This window comes from Petromyzon marinus, chromosome 41 (genome assembly GCF_048934315.1).
Source record: "Petromyzon marinus isolate PM22_M1 ecotype Great Lakes invasive population chromosome 41, UKy_Petmar_22M1.pri1.0, whole genome shotgun sequence".
NCBI lineage: Eukaryota > Metazoa > Chordata > Hyperoartia > Petromyzontiformes > Petromyzontidae > Petromyzon > Petromyzon marinus.
In genome coordinates this window covers 2,453,080-2,479,994 of record NC_133707.1, presented here as the reverse complement: position 1 = coordinate 2,479,994, position 26,915 = coordinate 2,453,080, and the positions used below count along the sequence as shown (strand labels likewise).

At 44.5% G+C, this 26,915-nt stretch overlaps 1 protein-coding gene across 4 annotated transcripts in view; it reads right to left on the bottom strand.

The window, feature by feature from the left end:
• Positions 1–24,582, bottom strand: part of LOC116950935 (tetraspanin-15-like) — a 311,303-nt gene extending 286,721 nt beyond the window's left edge. For 3 of the 4 annotated variants that reach the window (XM_032969120.2, XM_032969121.2, XM_076073223.1), the window contains exon 1: positions 24,447–24,581. In XM_032969120.2, coding sequence (XP_032825011.1) covers positions 24,447–24,536 — 90 coding nt within the window. In that variant the 5' untranslated portion in view covers positions 24,537–24,581. Of the gene's footprint in view, positions 1–24,446 lie in introns of all 4 variants that reach the window. The other variant, XM_032969122.2, reaches the window with a different exon arrangement.
• Positions 24,583–26,915: the final 2,333 nt, after the last annotated feature.

Genomic DNA, 26,915 nt, shown 5'->3' with positions numbered 1-26,915 from the left:
TGGATAAAGGTCACGGAAATTTTCAAGAAAACAACACGCACGATATGATCACCGCAAAAACCTACGCAAAGTTGCCCGCGGGAAAATGTAAACAAACCGTTGCACATTACGCACCTCCGATTAGCACGGTTGGCTACGTACGGTGCGAAAGAGGTTCAACATGCCGCACAGGGCACTGCAAGGAGCGCTTTTGAAACTTCACAGAAAGAGACAGTAGAAAGTCACAACTCATTCAAGTTTACTTTTCATTCCACAATTAGCACAAGCACATTCGTGAGAGAGGTTGCTATATATTCTTATCTCGTCGTACGTGCATACAGCGCCTCGACCAAGGCGCTGTACAGTCAACTAACCACGATACAAGACGGTTGGCGAAATGAAACGAGATGAGTGGATGGGGGGAATGTGTGTAAAATTAGGTGTTGGTGACGATACGTGGAATAAACGAAGATGGAAATGAGATGAGTGGATTGATGATGGGTGACCATGAGGTTGGGGACAGGGAAGGTGTTATTTGACAGGTATGCTACATCCATAATCCGCACATCCTCTGTGTTCATGACTGCCAATGGACACTTAAGAGTAGCTCTCAGCATGACTGGTCACCACTCAAAACATGGACCTCAGAGTGACGCCACTGCTAACTTCATCCATTCGCTGGCAGCATTTTAGATATTCACCAGTCTACTCCTGATAGCTCTGCCTATTTAAGTCTATGGGTTTCGAAGCTAATATATGGGTCTCTATGCAAGTATATCAATCTTTATGTTAATCTATGGGCCTCTATGAAAGTCACTGGGTCTCTATGCGAGTCTATTTATAGCCACGTGAGTTTATATCTCAAACCATGGAACGCAGAGTACCACCACAGCCCATTTCAATCATTTGTCAGAAGAATTTCAGATATTCACCAGGCAACTCCTGAAGCCCTCCACTGGTTTATCCCCAAACCGCGACAAAAACATTGCTGATCCACTGCTGAAGAAGAAGATTGACTGCCAATGAATGGCTTTGTTATATTGCCATTGAGCCAAGGCTGGTGCTTTAAAAGGTATTTCTCTTTGTCGATAGGAACCTTGAAAACAAATGGCAGGGTCATGGATCAAAAGACAATGACAAGCCCTGTGATATATCAAAGCAAAAACCCCTTAGCTTCTTAATCCCAATTAATTTAATACAACGTCGTTTGTCTGTCTCGGGGTTATGGGAAAATAAAACTAAAAATGAAAACAAAAGGCAAAAGTTGATTAAGAGTTAGAATTGAACTTAAGACAGTGCAAAGGTTATGGTGAGATGTTATCAATGTCACAAATCAATTGCAATTCTCGGCCAAAGGTAGCGGGCGGTGAGTGCATAATCATTCTTCAGCCTGCTTTCATCCACGGATATCTTTCAAACCTTGAAGGTGAAAATGTCAGAGGCCGACATAACGATACTCCCGGGTGCTACGACATAGGCAATGCGTGGTTGGATTTCCTGCGGATTGGTAGGCGACGCCACTGGGGCGGTTTGAACACTCGGGCACCCCGATTGCTGCTACTCATGGGTGATCTGTCCGGGTTGAGGCAGAATCTCAAGAGGACCGGTAAACTCGACAGCATTAAGCGTTCGTGCGCATGGCCCAGCGGCGGCGCTGTAACAGGGTATAATGAATCCGCGACAGAATGAATGATACATTATTTTGATGCAGGAGGAATCCAATCAGCGTCAAGGGGTGGCCTAATATTGTTTTTTTTCATCCACGTATTGTCGCTTTCGATCCAGAAATCCTGTGCGACAGGAATCACTTCACCGATGTTAAAAAAAATTGTATTCAAAATGTCACAGCTCGATCCGTGCTCGAACACTTATCGTAAAAAAAAATATACACGTCGATTCCTGTTCCCCTATTCCTTATATGGGCGCAGCTATGCCCGATTACTCCATACAGGGGCCTCAAACACGAACATGATCGATCATTCATTCGGTCGCTGATTAATTTTATCCTGTGACAGCGCGTTGCGAATCCGGCAGACCGCCCCGGTTAACACTGCGGGCGAATCCCCCTGGCCTCGCTTGACACAACGCACAGGCCAATTGTTGTGTGCAGGGCCTCGCGGTCCAAATGTGAAAACGACACCAGAAATTGCCCTCGCGGTATTACTGCACATCTCAAACGTGGCCCCTTGCTCACTTGGCTTGTGCCCATTCGCAGGCGGGAGCCGAATCAGCTTTGTGCTGCACAGGGACAGCGGGAGATGGCTGCTGTCGACGTCAGCGCTGATGGAAAGCACATCAGTCTGTTGTAATCTTGCGCATGGCAATATGTTCAGGAGCCGAATGCCAACGTCCAGGTCTGCAAGCCACGAGTGGGCTACAGGAGAATTAATGAAAGTGTTGCCGTTCCTCCTCCGTTGAAGGCGCGCAGACAATAGTGGTTTACTACATGGTCCATCATATTAGTAAATGATAAGTTTCAACATAACCACAACGACAAAACACAAATGCGAAAAATCTCCAGGCCTTTGAACGTAGGTGAGAATGCGGGTGATGCTCGGAACTCCACTGCCAAGATGAAGTGCCGTAACTTCAGATTTCGGAATTCCAAACGGCATAAAAAGGGTATTGTACAGGATGTCGTTTGTGACAGGTGGGGCACGTAAGAAGCATCGAGCTACGAGATGAGCATTGAGTGACACTTAGAGGTCATGAGTAAAGGGGGCAGACATATAGCCAGATGGACGGGGTTGTCCGTCTTCTTTGTGCGGCTAAATGTTGATGTAGAGCAATAACTATTATATTACACTTAGCTGGCTGAGCTGGATGATAGAATTAGGAGTGGTGCATCGCTGCTGTGATGCATTCTTCATATATTTGTAAATTGGGCACTGAAATGTTGTTTTCCATGGTCTGTTCTGGATGACCACAGTCAAACACCCGAGAGTTTAACTTTTTCCATTCGTACGCCAAGTGTCCGCATCGACCACGTTTTACGCGGTGGATGCGGTTTAAGGTTGCAGGTCATGAGCTTCGCATCGTTGGCTTATTCACGAGGCGTTTGTTTGTGCCTTCTTGTGAAATCCATTTGGCTTTCAGTGACTGTTACAAGGATCGCTAAGTAATTACAATAATATTTGGTCTCCTTTCATTGGCTAATTCCTGCTTTGGCCCTCTTTCCCCCATCTTGTACTTTAACAATAATAATTTAAATGTATAATGCGCATTCCATCCGAGGATCCCAATATGCAATACATGGACAGCAGGAAACAAAAACAGAACCAGGGCAACCGACCAAACTAAAGAGAGAAGGCTACTTTAAAGAGATGGGGTTTCAAAGCAGACTTAAATCTATCTACCGACTCTGATTTCCTGATTTTAAAGTGGCAAAGAGTTCCATAGTTTGGGTGCCACGCTAACAAAAGCCCCATCGCCAAAAGAGCACAACGGAGACCTGGGAGTGCTGAGCAGTTGGAGATCAGATCATTTTAAGGACCTTGATGTAATATATAAATGTATTCGTTTCTGCAAGTAATGTGGGGTGATCCCTTTTAAAGCCTTATAGGTTAATAGCAATATCTTAGAATCCACTCGGAATTTGACCGGTAGCGCTTCTATTTTACTTAGTTCTTTTTTATTTACCTTCCCCCCCCCCCTTCCTTCGTCTTGCTCTACTGTAATCTACTGGGTCATAACCTGGGGGAGGCACTTGTTACACGTGTTCACATCGGTTCTCCGGATGCCGTGCCTCACTGTTGTTGCTGTGAATGGAAATGTCGGGCAATGGGCCTTCTTCATAGCACGTAAACTATGTATAAAAGGGCCATTACCAGAAATAGTGCACCATTAATGGAACAGCACAGACTACGAATAAGGAGCATTGCCCGAAACCTAGCCAATTAGATTGTTTTTCTTATTAAGGCGGGGTTGATGAGTGAGTTGAGTTTGTTTTGCGAACGCAGCAGCATCACCAATTATCTATATATATGTAAACCAGCAGAGGCGTGATGTGAGCGCATTGCACGAATCCAGCCCAACGCTGCGGGTGACATCACAACCGCACACACATATCCTTCAGAGACCGTAGGAGCAAGTGCTGTTAGCGAGCACCTATGAAGGCTGGTACGGCACACGAGGGAGTGGGTTGCGAACATGATGCCCAGCCGCCTTTGTCTCCCTTGTTGCGATGTTTACACATCGCACCAGGTACTCATTTGAGGCTGAGTCAACTTAGCGGAGGCGCAGGACCGGTATCAACTAATCATCCCTTGAGTTTGCCGTGAGCAGGATATCAGCGGGATTCGAACTCTGGTGGCGGGGTTCATAGTGCAGCATGCTAACCTCTACACCACGGCTACCCCTACCACCGCACACGAGCACTTTCCCACCCATGAGCCAGGCAGCTAAGAATCCAGCCAGGAAGCCAGCCAGCAATTTTTTTTAATTCTCATATAGTATGATACGATAAAAATATAAAACAAAAAACAGACCACAGAAGTTGGCTGCCGACCGTGTAAAAGGTGTGCGAATTTGGCAGAAAGTGATGGCTTCTAGGTCTAGGGGCATTGGCCCTGATGACCTCCAACCTGGTGGTGATTTAATGTGACAATTCTGGAGGACAAGCCGAGTGTTCGCCAAAGCGGGGCCTGCCTATTACGATGCGGTACCTTTCCTTCCCCTTTGTCCCCTGCCATTCGAGGTTTGGCTATTAATTATTCAAGAGGCGCCGCAAATCCTCAATCTATGGGCACAGTTTCTTTCCCCCAGATGTAAAAGCGTTGGGGCCTATTTGCATAGCGATATTAACGCACTTGAAAGATTTAGAGCAACAGCTACATAGGAAAAGGCATTAACAAATCACCTCCACGGTTGTAAATTCCCGTCTGCCCGCAAACATTTCTGCAAATCCACGCATTAATAATGCAAAAAGTTAAACTTTGCCAGAGTTATGAGTGATACTGCTCTCCATATGCAGTATTTTTAGACATTAAAATATATAAACATTTTAAATATTGTGGTACAAGTGTTTAAAACGGTGTGAAACATAGAGCACTATGACGGATCGCATGTGTACTTTTAGGAAAGCCTGCAAGATGGTGTTGATGCTCGTGCTACAAGACACAGCCACCACTAATCGGTAAGTTACAGGTTTAATTGGGACCGCCGCAATATGACAATCAAAATCTATCGCGACCAGCATGGGATATGGAGGCTCTCATCCAGCAGTGGATAATAGACCATGGCTGATTGACGACGACAATGACGACAATGATCACAACGACGCCAGCAAACATCAAAATTCCTGCCGCTGTGAATGACGTACTGACAGAATAATGACACTTGCAGCTTGCGTTGGCAACTCCCTGAAAATGTAACCAGCAGCTGTTAGTAAGAATAATAAACTTTGTTTTGTAATCATGTTTCTTCGTATGTGCTTTTAAGCCACACAATCCCTTCCCAAATGTCAGAAACTGCGGTCTCCCTGGGTCAGCACAAAACGAAAACTTTTGCCTCCGTCCACTGCAAAAGATGGGAATCTTTTAAGAAGCTTAAGTTGCCCTTTTCCTGAAAGGATGCGGGGTAAGGCTTTGGAATGAGCCTGGACAATGTGCAACTTCAGATAGAGTCCTGATAATGTGCAGTAGTTTTAATTTAGATTATTTATTTTGGTTTAGCCAGTAAGTTGCAACTCGAAGCCAGGAGCACCTCCGCAAAACTCAACGAGTAGGAAAAAACCAGGCACACGCATGGATTCTGCAGTAACGCTCTTCAAAGCGTGATTTGCCCGCAAAAGCGGTTGATCAGCGGTCACAATATCACGAGTAGCGGAGACGCGTCACGTGCTGTGTGATGTCATTGCCTTGGCCCAAAAGGTTTTTTTATATATTCGGAAATGGTTTTTTATCGACAAGTTTTGGTCAACCCTTAAAAATTCAACGTGGCTGTTTTTTTCTCTTATGTATATGTCATCGCAACAAAACTTTACACCAACGTTACATTTATACTGGGATCGTGCGTACAAAGATGACCGTGACTTTACCATTACAGTCCAGAATAATGCCAGGAAGAGGAGACATTCGTCGATACGATGCTTTCAACCCGAGTTGGAAGTGTTATATAAAACACACACGTGGCCAAGCGTTTGCCGACATTTAGACGTGGCTTTACGCGACTTTTGTGTGTTGCTGTGCATTGGAGTTTATCCCAAAGGCATCACTTCCCATTTTAAAAGGCCCTGGCCTCCTAACGCAGCCCTCTAGGTGACAAAATAACTTTTACTTTGGTCGGTGATTGACACGTCTCTGAAGAGCGGAACTGATTACTTCAAATGTCTGTCCATCAGAGCCAAGTGGCTTGGAGGAGACACGGGCCTCCACAATTGCCCATGGAATAATATTTGTTGTGACTGTGAAGGAGGCTGGCTGAAATCTGTCACATATCTGCACTGGAAGTCAGTTGGGCCACATTTGAATATTCTTAATGTGACATTTCCACACTTGTGCATATTTTCAGGACTTGCAAGCATTTCCACATTAACTGCGAAGTCGTTTCAATATCTGTGCGGCTGTTTTTAGGAAATTACTTCCTTGCCTTTCGTTGACTTATTTAGCTTGCATCTTAACTCAGTCCCCTGTACCAATTCCGCACAGATAGGAATCTGCTATACCCAAGCCCACTGCGTGCTCTGCATACCACCACGAGTCTCACGAGATGACTAACTAAGCCAGGATTTTGCGAGCAGCGAGTGGACGGGATACACATTCACGCACAGGTGGCGGACGGTTCAAGAGCCCACTTTCCATAGCTCGAGTTAATGCACCGATCCGTCACAACCCGTGATCGTCTACCTCAGGGGTCGGGAACCTATGGCTCGCGAGCCAGATGTGGCTCTTTTGATGATTGCATATGGCTCGCAGATAAAACAAAATATTCTCACTTGTTTTAATCCATCCATCGATTTTTCACTGCGCATGTCCTGTTCAGGGCTGCAGGAGCAATTGTCCATTATTTTAATTGGATGATACTGGCCTACGTTTGCCGTTGCTGGGTAAAACAGGTAAACGCCCCCTTTTGAATCAGTCTGAGACTGCGTCTGCTCGGTCATTAGCTCAAAGCTAACCCTTCGACGAAGAAGATGGCGAAAAGAAAAAAAGACGACGAGTATCGTACATTTCAGGACGAATGGACCGAAGAATTCGCCTTTGTGGAGAGAGCGGGTTCTGCGGTGTGTCTAATTTGCAATGACAAAATTACATCGTTGAAACGGTCGAATGTAAAGCGGCACTTCGACACGCGCCACGCTACCTTTGCATCAAAATACCCTGCGGGAGACAGCAGAAAGAAAGCGTGCCAAGAGCTTCTGAGCAGGGTGCAAGTTAGCCAGCAGCAACTCCGCGTATGGACCCGGCAAGGTGACTATAATTCGGCTAGCTTTGCTGGTTCTTTAGCAATAGTGAGGAACGGAAAACCATTCACAGATGGCGAGTATGCTAAAACGTTCATGCTGGATGTAGCCAATGAACTTTTTGATGATCTTCCGAACAAAGACAAGATAATCAAACGGATACAAGACATGCCTCTGTCGGCAAGAACTGTTCATGATCGTACCATCGTGATGGCAAACAAAGTGGAGGAAACGCAAGTGAAGGACATAAATGCAGCGCCGTTATTTTCTCTGGCTTTGGATGAGTCAACAGACGTGAGCCATTTGTCGCAGTTCAGCGTGATTGCAAGATATGCTGTTGGTGACACACTGCGCGAAGAAAGTCTTGCTGTTCTGCCATTAAAAGGGTCCACAAGAGGTGAGGATTTATTCAAGTCTTTCATGGAGTTTGCTCAAGAAAAAAGTCTACCTATGGATAAACTTCTCTCAGTGTGTACTGATGGTGCTCCGTGTATGGTGGGGAAAAACAAAGGATTTGTGGCGCTTCTCCGTGAACATGAAAATAGACCCATCCTAAGTTTCCATTGCATTATACACCAGGAGGCACTTTGTGCTCAGATGTGTGACAGGCAGTTTGCGAAGTGATGTCGCTGGTCATTCGTGTGATCAACTTTATTGTTGCCCGAGCCTTAAATGATCGCCAGTTTAAAACACTGCTGGATGAAGTTGTAAATAACTATCCTGGTCTGCTTTTGCACAGCAATGTGCGTTGGTTGTCAAGAGGGAAGGTGCTTAGCCGTTTTGCGGCTTGCCTGAACGAAATCCGGACTTTCCTTGAAATGAAAGGCGTCGGGCATCCTGAGCTAGCCGACACTGAGTGGCTCCTCAAGTTTTACTATCTCGTAGATCTGACTGAACATCTGAACCAGCTCAACGTGAAAATGCAAGGCATTGGAAATACAGTGTTATCCCTTCAACAAGCTGTATTTGCTTTTGAAAACAAGCTGGAGCTTTTCATCACGGATCTTGAAACAGGTCGTTTACTACATTTTGAAAAACTGAGCCAATTTAAAGATGCATGCACAGCAAGTGAGCCCATTCAAAACCTTGATCTCCACCAGCTAGCTGGCTGCACATCCAGTCTCCTACAGTCCTTCAAAGCACGCTTTGGAGAATTTCGTGAGCACACTCGTCTTTTTAAGTTCATCACCCATCCAAACGAGTGTTCACTGAACACAGCCGACCTGAATTACATCCCTGGTGTCTCCGTCAGAGATTTTGAAGCAGAAGTGGCTGACCTGAAGGCCTCAGACATGTGGGTGAATAAGTTCAAGTCACTGAATGAAGATTTGGAAAGAATCACACGACAGAAAGCGGAGTTGGCGAGCAAGCACATGTGGACAGAAATGAAAAAACTCCAACCCGAAGACCAGCTGATTCTCAAAACTTGGAACGCGCTTCCTGTCACATACCACACACTGCAGCGTGTGAGTATTGCTGTATTGACCATGTTTGGATCTACGTATGCATGTGAGCAGTCATTCTCACATCTTAAAAACATCAAGTCCAACCTACGATCACGTTTAACGGATGAAAGCCTCAACGCTTGCATGAAGCTTAACCTCACCAAGTACCAACCCGACTACAAAGTACCAACCCGACTACAAAGACATCAGCAAATCCATGCAGCACCAGAAGTCGCATTAATGGTGAGTGTTATAACAACATTATTTAAAAGAATAAATTCAGAGGCTTATTATACTGACATTTAGTTGAATTCACTTTTAAAATATATTATATGGCTCTCACTGAAATAAATTTCCATTTTTTTTGCTTTCATGGCTCTCTTAGTCAAAAAGGTTCCCGACCCCTGGTCTACCTATACGGATGCACAGTTCAGACTCAATGCAGCGCGCCGTCTAGAGAGGGGCTAGACAACCGTTCATATCTCGTTGGCAGCAATCACTTCCTACCACGCCGTAGAATTAAACGTGAAGCAGTCAAGGTGAATGATGATCCCAGCACTTACTAATTTCACACCAGTCACTCGCTCATCCGTGAAACTGGCAGACAGCTACTGCCTTATTATTTTATCACGACTACAATAGTTAATGTTCCTGTGGACTTCACTCATTGATTCCTCCACTCATTTTGATTTAAAGCTTTCGTGACTGCAGTAATTTATATTCTTAGCTCTTTCGGTAAAGTCACGTTGAAGGGAAACAATAAAATAATAAAATATATAAAACAATAAAAATTCTCACGACGTTTCGACCATAACACAAACGGTCGTCATCATGTTGAGGATGACTGTTTAATCTATCCACACTGTGTTCAACCACCGCAGTGTAGCTCACAACAACACACCAAACTCTTTCACTCACCCAGTCTCTCACTCTCCCAACTCACGTACTCACTCACCCACTCATCACACTGCAGGTCACATCATTTCATCCTGCTTCTTCCATCGCACTGCTCCACCGTGGAATTCCCTCCCATCATTTCTCTTCCCTAGCTCTCACAATATAACCTTCCTCAATTTAAGAAAGGTGTTACAGTATCTCTTTATCTATTACAACTCTTACCGTTATGTTTGTTGCTGGCCGCTTGATGTTTTGAGCCTTTCAGCACTGTATTCAGCAACTGTTTGAAAAAAAATAACTTCTGCCGATTATCGGTTTGATTTCTTGCCTAATCGGATTCACTATCCTGCACACATGCCCCACTCATCGCAACCTCGTCTTCACCATCCTCTCATCTTGTCATGGGTCTGTTACACCATCTGTCGTTTGTTCCCGTCAAATGTGTTCCCATCAGGCATAGACCACTCAACCCGGCTTACCCTCTGAGGCCGGAAGATGCGCTGATATGATATGAAGTTATTTTCTTTCTACGTGCTGTTAAGATCCATGACCTGAGACATGACATATTTAAAACAAAAACGTGTAAGGCCATAGCGTTACTGACAAATATGTTTAGATTCATCTTCTTCTGGGTTCTTTGGGTAAAGTCACGTAGAATGGAAATAAAATAATAAAAATAATAACAGAATAAAATTCTCACGACGTTTCGGCCACAACACAAGTAGCCTTCCTCAGGTGAAGAAACAGGACTGTCTGGAAGACAGCGCCAGGACTGTCCGGAAGACAGCGCCTGTTCCTTCACCTGAGGAAGGCTACTTGTGTTGTGGCCGAAACGCCGTGATAATTTTATTGTTATTATTATAGATTTTTTATTATTTTATCTCCATTCTACGTGACTTTACCGAAAGAACCCAGAAGATGAATCCCTGCAGTCACGAAAGCTTTAAATCGAAATTTACGTTTAGATTGTTTTTGTTATTTGTGTTTGTGCACCACTAGTAATGCAGCAGCAGCAGCAGTACGGCATTCCCTTGTCAATCAAGAGCTTTTACTGGTAGGAAACGTAGTGGACTGGAAGCCCAACCGGGATTAATTCACAGGAGGCAGGGGATTAATTGTGTATGTCTGTGGATGTCTGTCCACGTGGGAGGGGTGGGGCTGGGTGGAGAGGGGAGGGTGGGGAGGGGCTGGGTGGGGAGGGGAGGGTGGGGAGGGGCTGGGTGGGGAGGGTGGGGCTGGGTGGGGTGGGAGGGGTGGGGCTGGGTGGGGTGGGACTGGGTGGGGAGGGGCTGGTCACCCCGTGGTGCCCTTATAAAACTCAACGTTTAACCTCCTCACGCCGGCTTGTGCCCGCCCTCACAGTCGGGCATATTTGCGGAATACACCACGTGGTGCCGCCGTTGACCCTGGCCACTGACCGAGCAACCAACGTTCCTACCAGCCCCCTCCACAGGAATGTGTTTATTCAAGAGCTTGCTATCCACGAATCACATCTGGAACTCCATATGACTGCATCGAGAGAAATAAATTGTTGAGATGAAGTAATGAGAATGTGATTCGAGAAAGTGATGAGATAAAGAGACGAGACAGAGAGAAATTATCGCGGCTTTAGAAGCATATCCAGACGTTGCGCGTACGATATTCTTGGGCAAATATCATTATCCGCAACATTTGCTATTCACCAGCATCTCCAGAACGTATCCCTCGCCAATAATGAGGGAGTACTGCATCACCAATTTAATTGTTAAATGAGTGTGTGATGTTTGTTGTAGATCGGAACAGAGGCGGTCATTTTTAGTTCCCTAGTTTCCCTTTAAGTAAATATATGAAAACAAAAGCAAGGATTCCTTCAAAAAGGTTTCTGTTTGGTGTTTTAACATCATAACACAACTGTTTTATTTCCAGAAAGGGTAAAACCTATTGTTATAAAAGCATGAATTGTGTGTGACTAGATCGTGGCCCAAGCTCACTTTTAAAGTGTATTTAATGGTCTTTTAATGTTTCTATAAAAAAATATTTTAAATGAGGCTTTTGCAAAAACAAAAAACCTCAAAGTGTTTTCGAACAAATGCGTAGCTTAATTTGAAATTATATTTAAACATTTGCAGCCAACTAAAAATGAAAGAGAGTACGGCAACACAAAAAGTATTGTAATTAAGGCGAGAGGAACAACATGTTTACACAAAAAAACATTTATAATGAGAAACTGTAAACATATATTCTTAGCTCTTTCGGTAAAGTCACGTTGAAGAATATGAATTACTGCAGTCACGAAAGCTTTAAATCAAAATTTAAACTGTAAATAGTATTTTTTTTAATGAACATCACACAAATTAGTCTAAGCAATTCGTTTATTTTTGGGTCAGAACGTGTATGTATAGTGTCAATTTTAACTATAACCCTCCACCATCCCGACAAAGCCAATGACATCAAGTTGTCACACGGGCAAATACTGTATGCCAATTACGTTCTATTCTTGCGTAAGGCAATGTGTTCACGAGCTGATTTCCGATGCCTGCTCGCCACGATGAGAGGGCTTCAGGCAAAAGTTTGTGTAGTTTTGCTGTTTCCTCCACTGAAGGAGTGCATGCGAGGTGGTTTTCCTCTAATGGGGCCCCAACATTTGGTGTGTGTGGCCACTGCGGGTCTCTATTGGTCTCTGTCTCTGTGGGTTGCATCGCCAATGTCGCACTGTGGCTTTGCCTTTAATCTTTCCAGGTATTAATAACGAGCTTTTTTGCCCGTCCAAGGACGGGTGTATATCGCATAAAATCTGAAATAATCAATAGAAAAATTGTTCAACTCATGATTATTTATGAGCGGGGGGGGGGATTGCCCCATGTGGAGTGACGTCACCGCTAATGGTTATTAGGGAGGGGTGCGGCATGTGGAGTGACGTCACCCGCTCATGATTATTAATGAGGGGAGGGGTGCGGCATGTGGAGTGCGCAACCTTCTTGTGTTTGTGTAAATTTTCACGCGGGCATATTAATGAGGGGGGGGGCTCTTTTGCAGTGACGTCACGTACGGATGTAGCAGTGTGTTGCGTAGATGTATTTTTTACCGTCACTTTCTGTAAAGAAACGTCATATTTGAAGCGACTTTGCGTAATAAATTATTTAATTCAGCTCGACCTTCCTCTGCGCTCGTGTAAAAATCCACCCACTCATGAATATTAATGAGGGTGGTGGGCCTCGTGGAGCGACGTCACGCGGGGGGGCCTCATGTGGAGTGACGTCACGCGGCGGAGCCTCATGTGGAGTGACGTCAGGCGCGGGACATTCCTGGCACATTATAGTAGTAAAATATAACGTGTAATTGATTTGTTTTTTTCGGGGAAAATAACTTGAGATGAGCTTTTGTTAACACCTGATGATGTTGGATGTCATCTTCAGTGAAACTTCAACCAAAATTCTCAATTGTTTTTACTGCAATCCAACATTACGGTTTTGCTGAAAAACAAAATCAATTGGCATGTTTGCCCATGACGCGACAACTTGATTTGTCTGGCTCTGTCGGATGGTAGAGAGTTACGGTAAAATAAAATAAAAACATTACATGACACTTACATGATGATCAGAATTAACACGTAGGCTTTCGCGGCCAATATCATCCATAAGAGGTTTTTTGGTTTGGATTACGTAAATATATAAATGTGTCGTTAAACCCGCCACCACCCGACACACCCAACTAGTAAGGGTTGTCACGTAAACAGAACGTGCCAATTCGTCACTAGGACAGCACTAACCGGTGTGTTGGAGAGCCAATTGCCAATGTTATGATGCGCCAACTCAATAAATATAAATATATTTTTACACTGGCAATTAATTAGACAATCGAATCGTGTGTGTGCCTAATATCTATGCCTCTATATAAGGAACGAAACAGACTTCTCCACAAATCTGGCTGTCGCCTGATGAAGCTAGTTGTAATTACTGGCGAAACGTCGTACTCAGATTGTAAATGTTGTGGCTTGGCTCTCCAACACACCGAATTGGCCACGTTCTGTTGACGTGACAACCCTTACTAGTTGGCTGTGTCGGGTGGTGGCGGGATTTTAACGACATTTATATATTTACGCGATCTAACCCGAAAAACCTCTATTATGGATGAATTATAATATTGCCCGTGAAAGCCTAGTATACATAATTAGTCGAAGCACCTTTCTGTCTTAACAGCTAAGGGTCCGATATTTCATTAATAATTCATTTTAAAAGGGAAAACAGACGCATCGATTTTATTTCATATATTACAAACGCCTTCTTATACAGTTGCTCAAATGAAAGCGGGCTAAAATGTACGATGATGGCTACATTTATTGAACATGCTCTGTATTTCGCGTTTCAGCGAACATGACCAGGCGCAAAAACAAAATACCAGGACATATAATGAGAAGCTCTCACAATGCCAGCAGAGGGGAGAACCACACGTGTATACATCGTCGCGAGAGACCGTGTTGTGATCAGTGTTACGAAACTCACATAAAAAAAATCGGAAATGTTCATGTCCTGAGAAGACTGAAGATATTTTTAGGACAGGAGCTATGCCTCCTGAAAAAGAGGACGATCCTGGGAACCAGAACAGGTGGCAATCCTAAGCCACAATACAGTCACGTGTTTTTGGTGTAATCACTTTGCCCGCAGTAGATACACACGTGGTCCAAATTGAGCGCACAGGTTTGTTTCAACAGGCCAAGGGGGCCCATCGTTTGACTTCAAGGTCTCAATTGGTTGGGCCTTCCAATGTGGCTTATGTCATTTACCCATGCAGAAAGTTATACTGGTAGGAACCTCCTGGTTACATCAGCCCACAGGGGATTCTTGTGTCCGTCCGTCCCTCCGTCGTGCATCCAAATATTGGATGGGTGGGGCTGGGTGGAGAGGGAAGGGTGGGGAGGGGCTGGGTGGGGAGGGCTGGGTGGGGCTGGGTGGAGAGGGGCTGATCACCCCGTGGTTCCCTTATAAAACTCAACGTTTAACCTACTCACGCCGGCTTGTGCCCGCCCTCACAGTCGGGCATATTTGCGGAATACACCACGCCGCCGTTGACCCTGGCCATTGACCGAGCAACCAAACGTTCTTACCAGCTCACTCCACAGGAATGTGTTGTATCCATATCCCAAGACCTCTTAATGACACAGGAAAGCCTCATCATTGTCCCCTACAGGTGACAGTCAAAACTGGTGGAGAATCTTTGGCTCGTAGGCCAGACGTGACTGGCTATTTTAATTTTGTTTCTGGAACTTTCTTCGCCAGCTGGGCCACATATCACGTCGGGATATAATCTAGACTGAAAATGATTGGCCATGCACTGAGATGCTGAAGAAAGGAGTCTACCCTCATGCAACCTTTATTCCAGCTCACGTATTCGCTATTTGCCAAATATGCTACATTCGTGCAAACTCATATTATTTCATGATTGCTATCGGTCCAAGCTTTGACTTATCCATGTAACCAATGTCTATGTACAAGAACAAACATGTATTGCACACAACTGGATTTCAGAATCGTATATTATCATAAACACCAAGAGAGTGACTCTTCTTCATTACTGAAGAATGTTTGACTTGGAGAGTGGGGAGGATATTGTTTTGAGAAAAATGTGCTGTGCGTGTAATGTCCAGAAGGTGATGTAACAGGATATTTAATCTCTCAGCACTCAGCAGTCGACAAACATGGCTGTGGGAATTCCATCTTCAAGTCTGTACCGACGGAGTGGTTACCAGTGCAAATTGGCAATGTTATGATGCGCCAACTCAAGAAATAAAAAAATATTGACTTAAAGCTTTCACGACTGCAGGAATTCATATTCTTTGGGTCTTTCGATAAAGTATTTTTTTTGTTATTTTCTTTGAACCTATCTACGTGACTTTACCGAAAGACCCAAAGAATATCAAGAAATAAGCATCTTTTTTACACTGGCAATTAATTACACAATTGAACCGTGTATGTACCTTAGAAGTGTTTGCCCCGTATATGTCGTACGCCATCGGTTTGCGTAAGCCCTGAGAGCTACTTTTGTGGCGAAGCAGCTTTTTTAACCGTGTCAACGCCACAGATCTTTTGTGGCCCTCGGTTAAGTGGGCTTGGCCTTGGTCGCGCAGCTAGAAGAGATGGTGGGCTTGTGGTCGACACCAATAAATGAGTGACAGCCAAAGGAAGAAATACGTCCGATAGGATATCCACCGAGGGGATGAAGCAATGGGATGAGTCTTTCTGTGCAGAAGCTATTTGATGGATTGTTAAACTGCAGCACTGTGAGCGAATGTGATAGATCATGCCTGATGATAATGATGCTTGCCATAGGCTCCGATGTATCCACAAGCACCGAGGTTTTCAGCTTGTCTCATGAGATAAACCTCTTGAAATAAGTTTGTATGCCATCTAATTGAAAACACTATAAATAAGTTAATGAATACATTAATGGAAATCAGTTTGCTATCTCTGACATCCAAGCCAATGCAGGCTCTTATATTGTAAATTGCTTACTTTACCAATTTTATTCCATCCTGGGAAATGTAATTAATACATAATTCAGAGGAGATCCTGAGAGCAGTTGTGGCTATCCATTTCTTTAGAAAATTTCGTGAATGAATAACATTAACCACAGAAAAATTGAAAACATTCAGCTGCATGTTGAATTCAGAAGGTAAACACGCTGCTAAATACCTGTATTTGCAAACACATTATTTCCGTCGGTTCCGGAAAAAGCACGTGAAGAAAAACCTTGTAGCTATTTAATGGCATGCAACTGTAAAATAACCAAACTATTGCTTCCAAACAAAAACAATTTAAACCGTAATATATGGAGGACTGCAGAACTTGGGCAATTGTTTATAGTGCCTCCTCGCCGGCTGACTGCTACCTTCCAGCTCGTCTGTGGGTCCTCAGTGATTGTGAGATGTAATTAGCACGAACGACTCAGCTATACATGACACTAAACATTATTACGATTACGCTTTTGCCATGTGTACACATGTATAGTGTAGTTTTAACGTGGAATTAGAATGCTGTCAGGGTGTAACGGTTGGCACACTGCAACCCAGGTCATCAGTTCAATGCAATATCCCGGTGCGGCAGTTGCAACACCGGTGCATGCTTCTTCAATGCTCCACCGCCTGTCAACACTGCAGTATTAATGTTCTCACTACAGTTAGTCGATCGGCAGGTCACGCGTGATAGGGTAAAGTGTGGGTTCTCTGACATCTTCCAAGATACTCGCTAGAGATACCCAAGAGGCCCTTCCACCAGCAGTAGTGTGAGCAAGCAATTGATGGGCTGCACCATTACATTGGATCAAACTTAACATCTCTTAATGTTCGACGGCTTGTGCACCAGATCTTATTTATTCACGATGTACTTACAAAAAATTCCGCAGACTACCTACTGGATCTCCTCTCTGTTTCAAAGAACAAATTTGACGTCAGGTCTTCGCTCATTTACCAGCTTCACATTCCCTATTGCCGTACAAAAACTGGAGGAAGGGCCTTTGCTATTGATGCCCCCAGGGTCTGGAATGCTATTGCCAATAAACTGCAACTTGAATCACTACCTATGAGATCTTCACTCAAAACTGCTCTAGAGGAGTTGTACAACCCTAGCTGCCACTGCTATTCAGTGGCCTAAAATATGGCTCTAGATTTTGGTGTTATAATTGATTTATGTAGTTTATTGTTAAAAATTCGGTCACAGTCCCTATGATCACTGTTACATTGGATTTATGGCTTTTATTTTGGTGATTTTGAAAACGTTTTTTTTGTTTTGGCCATGTTTTTGTTTATTGTAGTACGGAGTTAAGACTGATGGCCTTAATCTTAGTTGTCTTGTGGTTGTTGTTGTTATTTGACTTGCATCCCACTGGGATTTTTGCACACAGCGTTGGTGTACGGTGCTATTTCAGGAATATTTTGATATTTTTTTCCAGTATTTTCTGTTTGCACAGTCACATAATCACTTTAAGATGTTTTCTTGTTCATGTTTTTTGTTTGTTGCGGTTGCACCCGATTCAAGAGCCGAATGGCTCACAGGGCTATACCAAATAAATGAACTATGAACTAAATGAACTATGAACCTCAATACACAATGCGATATCCTGTGCGCAGACATCGCCTCTGTGATCTCTTCCCGTTATCATCACTCTTAGACAATTCCCGTAGGTATTAACTTGCATACTGAAGTAATGTATGTATGTTGAACTCGTTCCAACAGTAAATTCCGTGCGACCAAACTAATCTAGTCCAGGCGAGAGCTTTGAGATTCGCTTGCCTAATGGAGAGCGCTGCAGTGAAATTAAGTTGATGACTGATGATTGATCGCATGCACGCCCCTGAATGGGGAACATTGAGCACGCATGTTATCCTTGGCTCGCACACACTGGCATTCGCAGGGCAGGTAACTCTATTAAACCAATGTCGCACGAGTTAACCTGAGCGAGAGTTTAGCGATGACGAACAACGGTGTGTGATCGTCATCATTCATGATCGTTTCCAAGGTTCAGTGCCGTGTGTCAAGTGCCCTTTGAGAAGGAAGCTGGCACTATTTGGACACAAATGTAGGATGGATAACAACAGGAAAATTAAACGTGTGTTCAGAAAAATGGAAGGAACTGGAAAGAGAGAAAAAACCTACCAGAGAATGGCTTGACGACGATGTAAGAGATTGGTGTGAGAAAGATGTGGCCCTACATGAGCATAGTGGCACAAGATAGAGGAGGAAAGTGGAAACAAATAACGAAATGTGCAGTGGACACCTATGAGCTATCTGCCCACGGATCGTCATGATGATGGCCTCTGTCAAACCTCAGCTCCTACGAGGGCTTTCTTGGTCGTGCCGTACAGCTCTCCGCTCTGTTTTACTCCGTGATGTTCGGAACAACGTCGGGTACTCTGCTCTCTGTGCTGGGAGCTTCATCAGCTGGTCAATTCAGTTCCCGAAGAAGCTCTCAGTACGTGGAGCGAAACGTCGGACATTGTGCCAAATAACACACGGTACAACCCGACAACACATCGGAGAGCCAAATTCTGCGTTTGTTTGACCATGCTGGTCAAAGGGGCAGTGAAGCAAGGAGAGAGGTATTTCATTAATATATTTATTTGTATTTGTAAAGCATATAATGATGATAACCTGAACCAATTTGGGCTTGATGGTTTAGAATAGCAGTAAGCAGTATCAACATATGCAAACCACCACAAACTTGGAAGGGGAAAAATGTGTAATTCAGAGCCCTGTACATTTGTATTCTGGTGGGACACGGCAAACACCCTGCATGCTGAGGAATGGCACACGATATTCAAGCACACAATTGTACCCTGTGGCTTTTTTTGTTTTCAAACGTCATACGATAAAAGGCACACATTAAGTTTTGGGTGATTTAAAATGTTCTGGGTTGAGGGCCTTGGGTGTTATCACATGGCCCTGAACTTAGGAAGGAGGATTCAGGGTCCATGGTCTGGCATATGTGATGATGCCTGCCCAAACCCCACAGAGTCAAAACTACATCTCTAACCTGCATACGTTTCATATACACACGTTCCTCTTTATGTCTCAGTGCAATTCCATGGATGCATGCACACATCACTCCAATGCCTCTGTGGCAACTGGTGAGCTTAACTTCCACATGTCTTTTTTTCACAGTTCAAGTGTCTCATTAGATTCCGTGGACATTTTTGAGAAGTCGTTGTTTTTAAGGCGGCTCGCGTGCAACCGCTAACAAGCCACGGCTTTCACTCAAGGGTTTAATCAATGCCCACGTCGGCAACCACAAAGTCAACCCACGCCTTGTCACCATGCTGAATATTCCCCGCATGAAAAGGGAAGTTCACTGCACTTGATCTCAGTCTCATTCCATCCACCCACCCGGATGGTGTTTGTTTACTCAAGTCGTACAGTTGAATCAGTTAAAAGTGCAAACACCGTTCTTTTCATGTGATTGCACTTGCCTGGTAATCAGTTTAACACGTAGGCTTTCGCGACCAATATTATTTAATAATAACTTTAATCGCTCTGACAGCTACAGGCTTAGTGCGGCCTGGAAGCGTATTATTAAATAATACACATTACATTTTGATTAAAGAATTACTAATCTACAACTCATTACTAATCATAACCAATGACTGATTACTAATCGATTATATAATTACAATATCCCCCCCTCCGCCTCTAATCACTGCACCTGATATGAGTTAAATGATGACGTCACCCTGCTGCTCTATATAAAACCGGGAGCAAGCGAGGGCTTTACCATTCTGGCGAATTGCCCGATGATGCTGGATGTATTTACCAGCGAAACGTCGTACTCAAACTGTAAATGTGGATTCACTCTTCAACACACCGGTGGGCTAAAGTAGTGAATTATTTGTCTTTTGTCAACGTGACACCTTTTTTTGCTGATTGGCCGTGTCGGGTAGTGGAGGGTTACGACACATTTATAAATAAACGCGATCTAACCCAAAAACCTTTATTTTGCCTGTTAATGTTGCACAAGTCTATAATTTAATTCATTACACTAGGCAATACAATTAGACACTCCCAACATGTACAATACACGTGTACAGCCTTTGCCATTCCACCTCGAGATGAAGACCTCCATATGCCACGTCAGTCATGGGGGTTGTGTGGCCATACTTCACCACGCTGGTCATTGCAGGTTGAAGGGGGAGACCCAGGACTGGTTCAGATATCGCCCACCACTCACGGTTGCTTTGGTATTAACATCGACTTTTACATCTAATGCACAGTTACAATTTACAGTTCAATGAGGTGACAACTCAAAAGGGAACAGGACGTCTCCTTTGCAAGAGTGAACCTCCTTGGTCACCAACATGGCAAAAGCTAAAAAAAAAACTCACCAAAAAATACTTATACTCCAATGAAGCATATCATAGCAAGAGCAACTTGGTGATAAACAGCTTGGTGATAAACAGGAACTGTAAGGTGGTTATTGGGTTTTTACTTTTGATTGTGCAGACCGTTATGCAAATTCAGTTATTCATATACTATTTACTAATACTATATACATACAGTAACCGTATTTCAGCACCTGGGGGACCAATCTATATCCTGCAAGGGATTTCCACAGCAATTGGGATTGCTTGTGGAACGTGTCAAGACTGCACACGACACTCGACTTCAAATTACTTGTTTCCATTATTTTCAAGTAAAGTAGTGTACGTTGGTCAACACAGTTGCTTGTGCCTCGAACACAAGTAACACAATAAGAACAGTAATTTACTGAGCAGCATTTTTCAATAATTAATCACGACTCTCAGAGAGTAGGTTGAGCCAAACTTACATGATGCCAATGCTATAACGTTGCACACACAAAAGCATTCATATCGATTGACTGGATTTCTTCATGAATTGATAATGTGAAGCTGGGTTTTTCAATTACTACTACTAAAGCACGAGTCGGGCTTCTAGTGGCGGACGCAACTGAGACCAGGAGCACATGGCGGATGATGAATTGTTGCTGTAACGTTCTTACTCGCCCCGACTGGACGTCTGTGAAAAATAACTTTATAGCTCATCGGATTCCTCCAGAAAAAGCACATATTCTGATTCACAGACACTTTTTTTTTAAACAGCACTGGGATGGCAATTCTAACCTGTGACCACAAAAACTCACCTCTTGGGCAGAAGTGAGAACCAGCTGTTGTCAAAACTGACAACTACTTTGGACCCAGCATTGCCAGATCAAATTATTTCGTTTCTGTTCGAGGTTATTTTTTTGGGAGGAAGATTTTACCCGGAGAGCTTCAGAAATTTGGTGACATCTGCGATCGGGGTGTTAGGAAATTGATTTGTCCCGACATGTGGTGCCGACCGGTGTTGCACTGAAACCCAAAACAGGATTGCTATCCTGTTGCACAGTGCTGATGATTAAGGATCTACGAGGCTTTGAGTAAATAAATGTGTCCGCCTTTTGGTCTGACCCGGTGGGGACATCTGGTAACCGCAAAAATAATGCACAACTACCCCTTAAGTGTGTTTGTGTGTGTTTTATACAGTAGTAAGAAGTATTTATACAAATATAACTGTTTTGTAACTTGCTTACTATTTTCTCTGATGTAACGTGTTTACCCGCCCATAGATGGCATCCATGAGAAAGAGCTTCATAGCTCATCGGATTCCTGCTGCAGTCTAAATAAAGTTAAATCTTGACTTAAATTAAGTTGTTGATACTGATTTGAAGGTTGTTTACAATAACATCAACCGACATTTGCGACTAATCAGCGGTGATGTCACCGCTTGTGCCAGGCTAGGTACACAAAGGCACACAGGCTGTGTATTAGTATACTACTGGAGTATGTAAACTAAACACGGAGCTTTTTAGCTCTATTTCAGAAACGAACTGGCAACAAGTGATATGTTCCACGAAGTGGCTTATCATGTGGAAATGCTTAGCAGCCAAATACTCAAAACGCATGAATCTAAATGTGCAGGCAAAAACCGGAGGACCCGGAGAAAAATCCACACGACCAGAGGGGAGAGACAGAGAGAGACACCGCAAACTCCAAATATACAGCGGGCGTCAGGGTAGGAGATTGAACCCACGACCTCCTGCATACCAGGCGAGGCAGTTAACATCTCATAGCCACAGTGGCACAAAGCACGTGCGAAGAGTGTCCATGTGTGTACGGTATCTCATGAGTGTTGTATGATGAGTGTAGTGTACACTACAGCGTGTTGTAGTGTACACTACAGCGTGTTGTAGTGTACACTACAGCGTGTTGTAGTGTACACTACAGCGTGTTGTAGTGTACACTACAGCGTGTTGTAGTGTACACTACAGCGTGTTGTAGTGTACACTACAGTGTTGTAGTTTGATGAGTGTAGTGTACACTACAGAGTGTTGTAGTATGATGAGTGTAGTGTACACTACAGAGTGTTGTAGTTTGATGAGTGTAGTGTACACTACAGGGTGTTGTAGTTTGATGAGTGTAGTGTACACTACAGCGTGTTGTAGTGTACACTACAGTGTTGTAGTATGATGAGTGTAGTGTACACTACAGAGTGTTGTAGTATGATGAGTGTAGTGTACACTACAGCGTGTTGTAGTGTACACTACAGTGTTGCAGTATGATGAGTGTAGTGTACACTACAGAGTGTTGTAGTATGATGAGTGTAGTGTACACTACAGTGTTGTAGTGTACACTACAGTGTTGTAGTGTGATGAGTGTAGTGTACACTACAGAGTGTTGTAATATGGTGAGTGTAGTGTACACTACAGCGTGTTGTAGTATGATGAGTGTAGTGTACACTGCAGTGTTGTAGTATACGCGATAGTGTACACTACGCGGTGGTGTGTGGTAAAACATATACACAGCCTCTTTCAGGAAGCAATTCACAACACATTACGTTACCACTACTGTACGAGGAGGGGAGACCCTTATATTAAGACCATTACAGTACGCACAGCTTAACAGACTGTTGGGGCAAGTGCTGTTGGTGAGCACCTGTGAAGGCCGACACGGCACACGAGGGGGTGGGTGGCCAGCACCACGCCCGACCGCCTTTGTCTCCCCAGTGGCAATGTTTACACACCGCACCAGGTACACATTTTGAGGCTGAGTCGACCTAGGGGAGGCCCAGGACCGGCTCAAGATAATCGTCACCGCTGTTCGCCGTGAGCGGGAATCGAATCCGGATCGCCGGGTTCGTAGCGTAGCGCTAACCGCTGCACCACCGCTCCCACTACGTGACACAGACACACGTTATGGACGTCTCTGTATAACGTCCTTTTACATGCAGCACCACAGGACACAGCACCACAGGACACAGCAGTACCACCACCACCACAGAACACAGCAGCAGCACAGAACACAGCAGCACCAGCACCACAGAACACAACACCACAGGACACAGCAGCACCAGCACCACAGAACACAACACCACAGGACACAGCAGTACCACCACCACAGAACACAGCAGCACCACCATCACAGGACACAGCAGCACAGGACACAGCACCAGCACAGAACACAGCAGCACAGGACACAGCAGTACTACCACCACAGGACACAGCACCAGCACAGGACACAGCACCACAGGACACAACAGTACCACCACCACCACAGAACACAGCACCAACACAGAACACAGCACCACAGGACACAGCAGCACCACCACCACAGGACACAGCAGCACAGGACACAGCACCAACACAGAACACAGTACCACAGAACACAGCAGCACAGAACACAGTACCAGTGTAAAACAAAGACCCCCCCCCCCCCCATAGCCTTTGACAGACTGTTGGGGCAAGTTGCCTTCAGCGAGTGAAGGGTTGTGTCGACTACACACCGCACCAGGTACACATTTGAGGCTGAGTCGACCTGCGAGAGGGCCCATGACCGGTTCAGAGATATTCGTCACTGGGTGCTGGCCGTGAGCTGGAATCGAACTCGGTACGCCGGGTTGGGTAGCAGCAGCGTAGCGCTAACCGCTGCACCACCGCTCCCCTACAACACAAAGCTCCCCCGTGTAGCCTCGTTGGGGCAAGTGCTGTTAGCGAGCTGCACCTAGGAAGGCTACCGGCACTGTGGCACAACGAGGAGGGGGGTGGGTGGCCAGCATCACGCCCGGCCGCCTTCGTCTCCCCAGTGGCGATGTTTACACGCCGCACACCTACAACACACAAGACGCACGTGTGTGTGTGTACGTGTGTGTGTGTACGTGTGTGTGTGTGCGCGTGTGTCCACCAACAAGCCGGCGTCGCGGACTGACCCAGCACAGAAAGGCGTACGTGACCAGCATGAGCTTGACGGCAAAGTAGGAACACCATCGTGACCTTCCAGCGTCGCGCGACTCGGCCATGTCAGCATCACCACCCACCCCCCGCCGCCGCCGCCGCTAGCACCACCACCACCACCTCCCTTGCATGCACACTTACGGCTGTCACGGCACTCAAAGCTTCCCCCACCTCCTCCCTCCCTCCCTCCTCCCCTGCAGGCCGAGTCAATCGCGCGTGAGCGAGAGCGCAGCGACTTCCTGCAACAAACGCGAAGGGATTGTGGCAGCGATGAGTTGTTTCACGTCACCCCGGGGGGGACTCCCAAACTCACAAAGTCGTGAGCGATACCCACCCCCAGCGATGCAAGGAAACTCATGGCTTTGATGATTTTTGCCAGTAGTGTGATAAATGACGCTGGTACTTCTCTAAGATGGGGAAATCTCATTTGCAGGAGTATGGTTAATGGTACCACGGCTAATGTATAATATATGACAGTTGTTCTGTAAAGAGGAACCATGTTCATTTATACTATTTGGTTCTTGCGGTTAAGTCACGTAGGTATTTTATTTCATTTTCTACCTGCGTGACTTTACCGAAAGAACCAAAGAGTACGGATACCTGCAGTCACGAAAGCTTCAAATAAAAATGTAAATTTACCCACGACTCACACAATGTCATGTCCTCTTGCCGGCCCAGCAGTGCATTACTACGGTATATTATTCCCATTCTTGAAGAGCAACGGGAAGCATCAACAGGCCACCATGGGTGATACTCATTCTCATTGGTAGTGTTTTTGTGTGTAGAGTCCTCGTTCCTATGGCAGGGACCAAGTTTGTCTGCTGCTGTATTCCCACCAAAGGGCAAATATACCACTGGGCCTACCTGGGTGGTGCCTGCACTGTTAGAGGTCAACTCGAGCTACTGGCATCAATGCCAGCCCCTGACTGAAAACCGCTTGCCATATATTTACAAACACATTGGTTATTTCGGTAAAGTCACGTAGGTAGAAGAAAAATCATAGATCACGACGTTTCGATCGCCACACAAGCAACCGTCTTCAGGTGGGAGTGAGAAACAGGCTGCTGAAACAAGCCCTTATATATAAAATTAAGGAAAACAGTTAACTTTATCTTTAATGACAATTGTTTATCCCATATAGTAAAAAAAACTACCCAACTATAATCGAGGGTTTTTTGGTTAAATCGCGTAAATATAAATGTGCCGTTAAACCCGCCACCACACGACGCAGCCAATGTGTAAGGTTTGCCACGTAAACAACAACAACAACAATTGGTTACTAGCAGAGCAGGCTCGGTGTGTTGGAGAGTAAACTCTCATCAGGCGTTGTGGAGGGTGGTGGCGGGTTTCACGACATCTATATTTACGCGATCTAACCCAAAACCCTCTATTACGAATAATTAAGGGGCCGTCCATAAATGACGTCACGCTATTTTGGCCGATTGTTGACTCCCCTCCCCCCCTCGTCACACGGCGTCACAAAAAGTCAGACCCCCCTCACATATGACGTCACAAAGCTCTGCCCCCCCTCCCCTCCCAAAACCATATTTCCATTTTTGAAAATAAAACATGCTTCAAATCGCTTTAAACTATTGTCATTGTAGTGCGTATTTAATGTGGCGCTGCACTCTGATGTTGTAGGAGAAAACATTTATTAAAAAGGAGGCGTTGGAAAGCTGAAATTTAGCATAAAATTCACTTGAAAATATTAAACGTCTAACCAAAACTGCAGATATTCAGAATATTATATTGAAATTATCTTATAATTATAAAATATTAAAAGCAATTATGACTATTAAAAAAATACTTTAAATTTTGTAGTAGAGCGAAGCAAAATGGAGAGTACAATTATAACAATGACATATTCATTCCACAGAATGAAAAGCCCTGGTAGAATCATGAAAATCAAAATATTGAATAACAATCATTAAAAAAATGTATGCTTCTCCATTCTCCCATGGAGAAGCAAAATGCCCCTTCATGGAATAAAAAAAAAGGTGACCTTAGTAAATTTAAATAATAAAATAGTTAATAATGAAAATGTATAAAAATTTGTGTTGTAACAATTCTATTGTTTACATGTATTTAGAGTTGCGCATTTTGATGTGACGTCACATTTATGAAACCCCCTCCTCCCCCCCTCGTCACACACCGTCACACACCGTCACACATCGCCACAAATGTCTGACCCCCCTCCCCCCCCTAGGTGTGTGACGTCATTTATGGACGGCCCCTAATACCACTACAGAATGAATAAGACAAACCCAGCACATTCATCAACAATATAGCCCTACAATGAAAACGATATATAGACTAGGTGGCATGTCAGGCAATGGCCCTTTTATTAGCAATCGATCTCTGCTGAAGGGTAATTGCCTATAACATACTTGTTATTTTTAGGGCAGTGCTAATGACGAATATTATTTGTTTGTGCTTGTACGCCG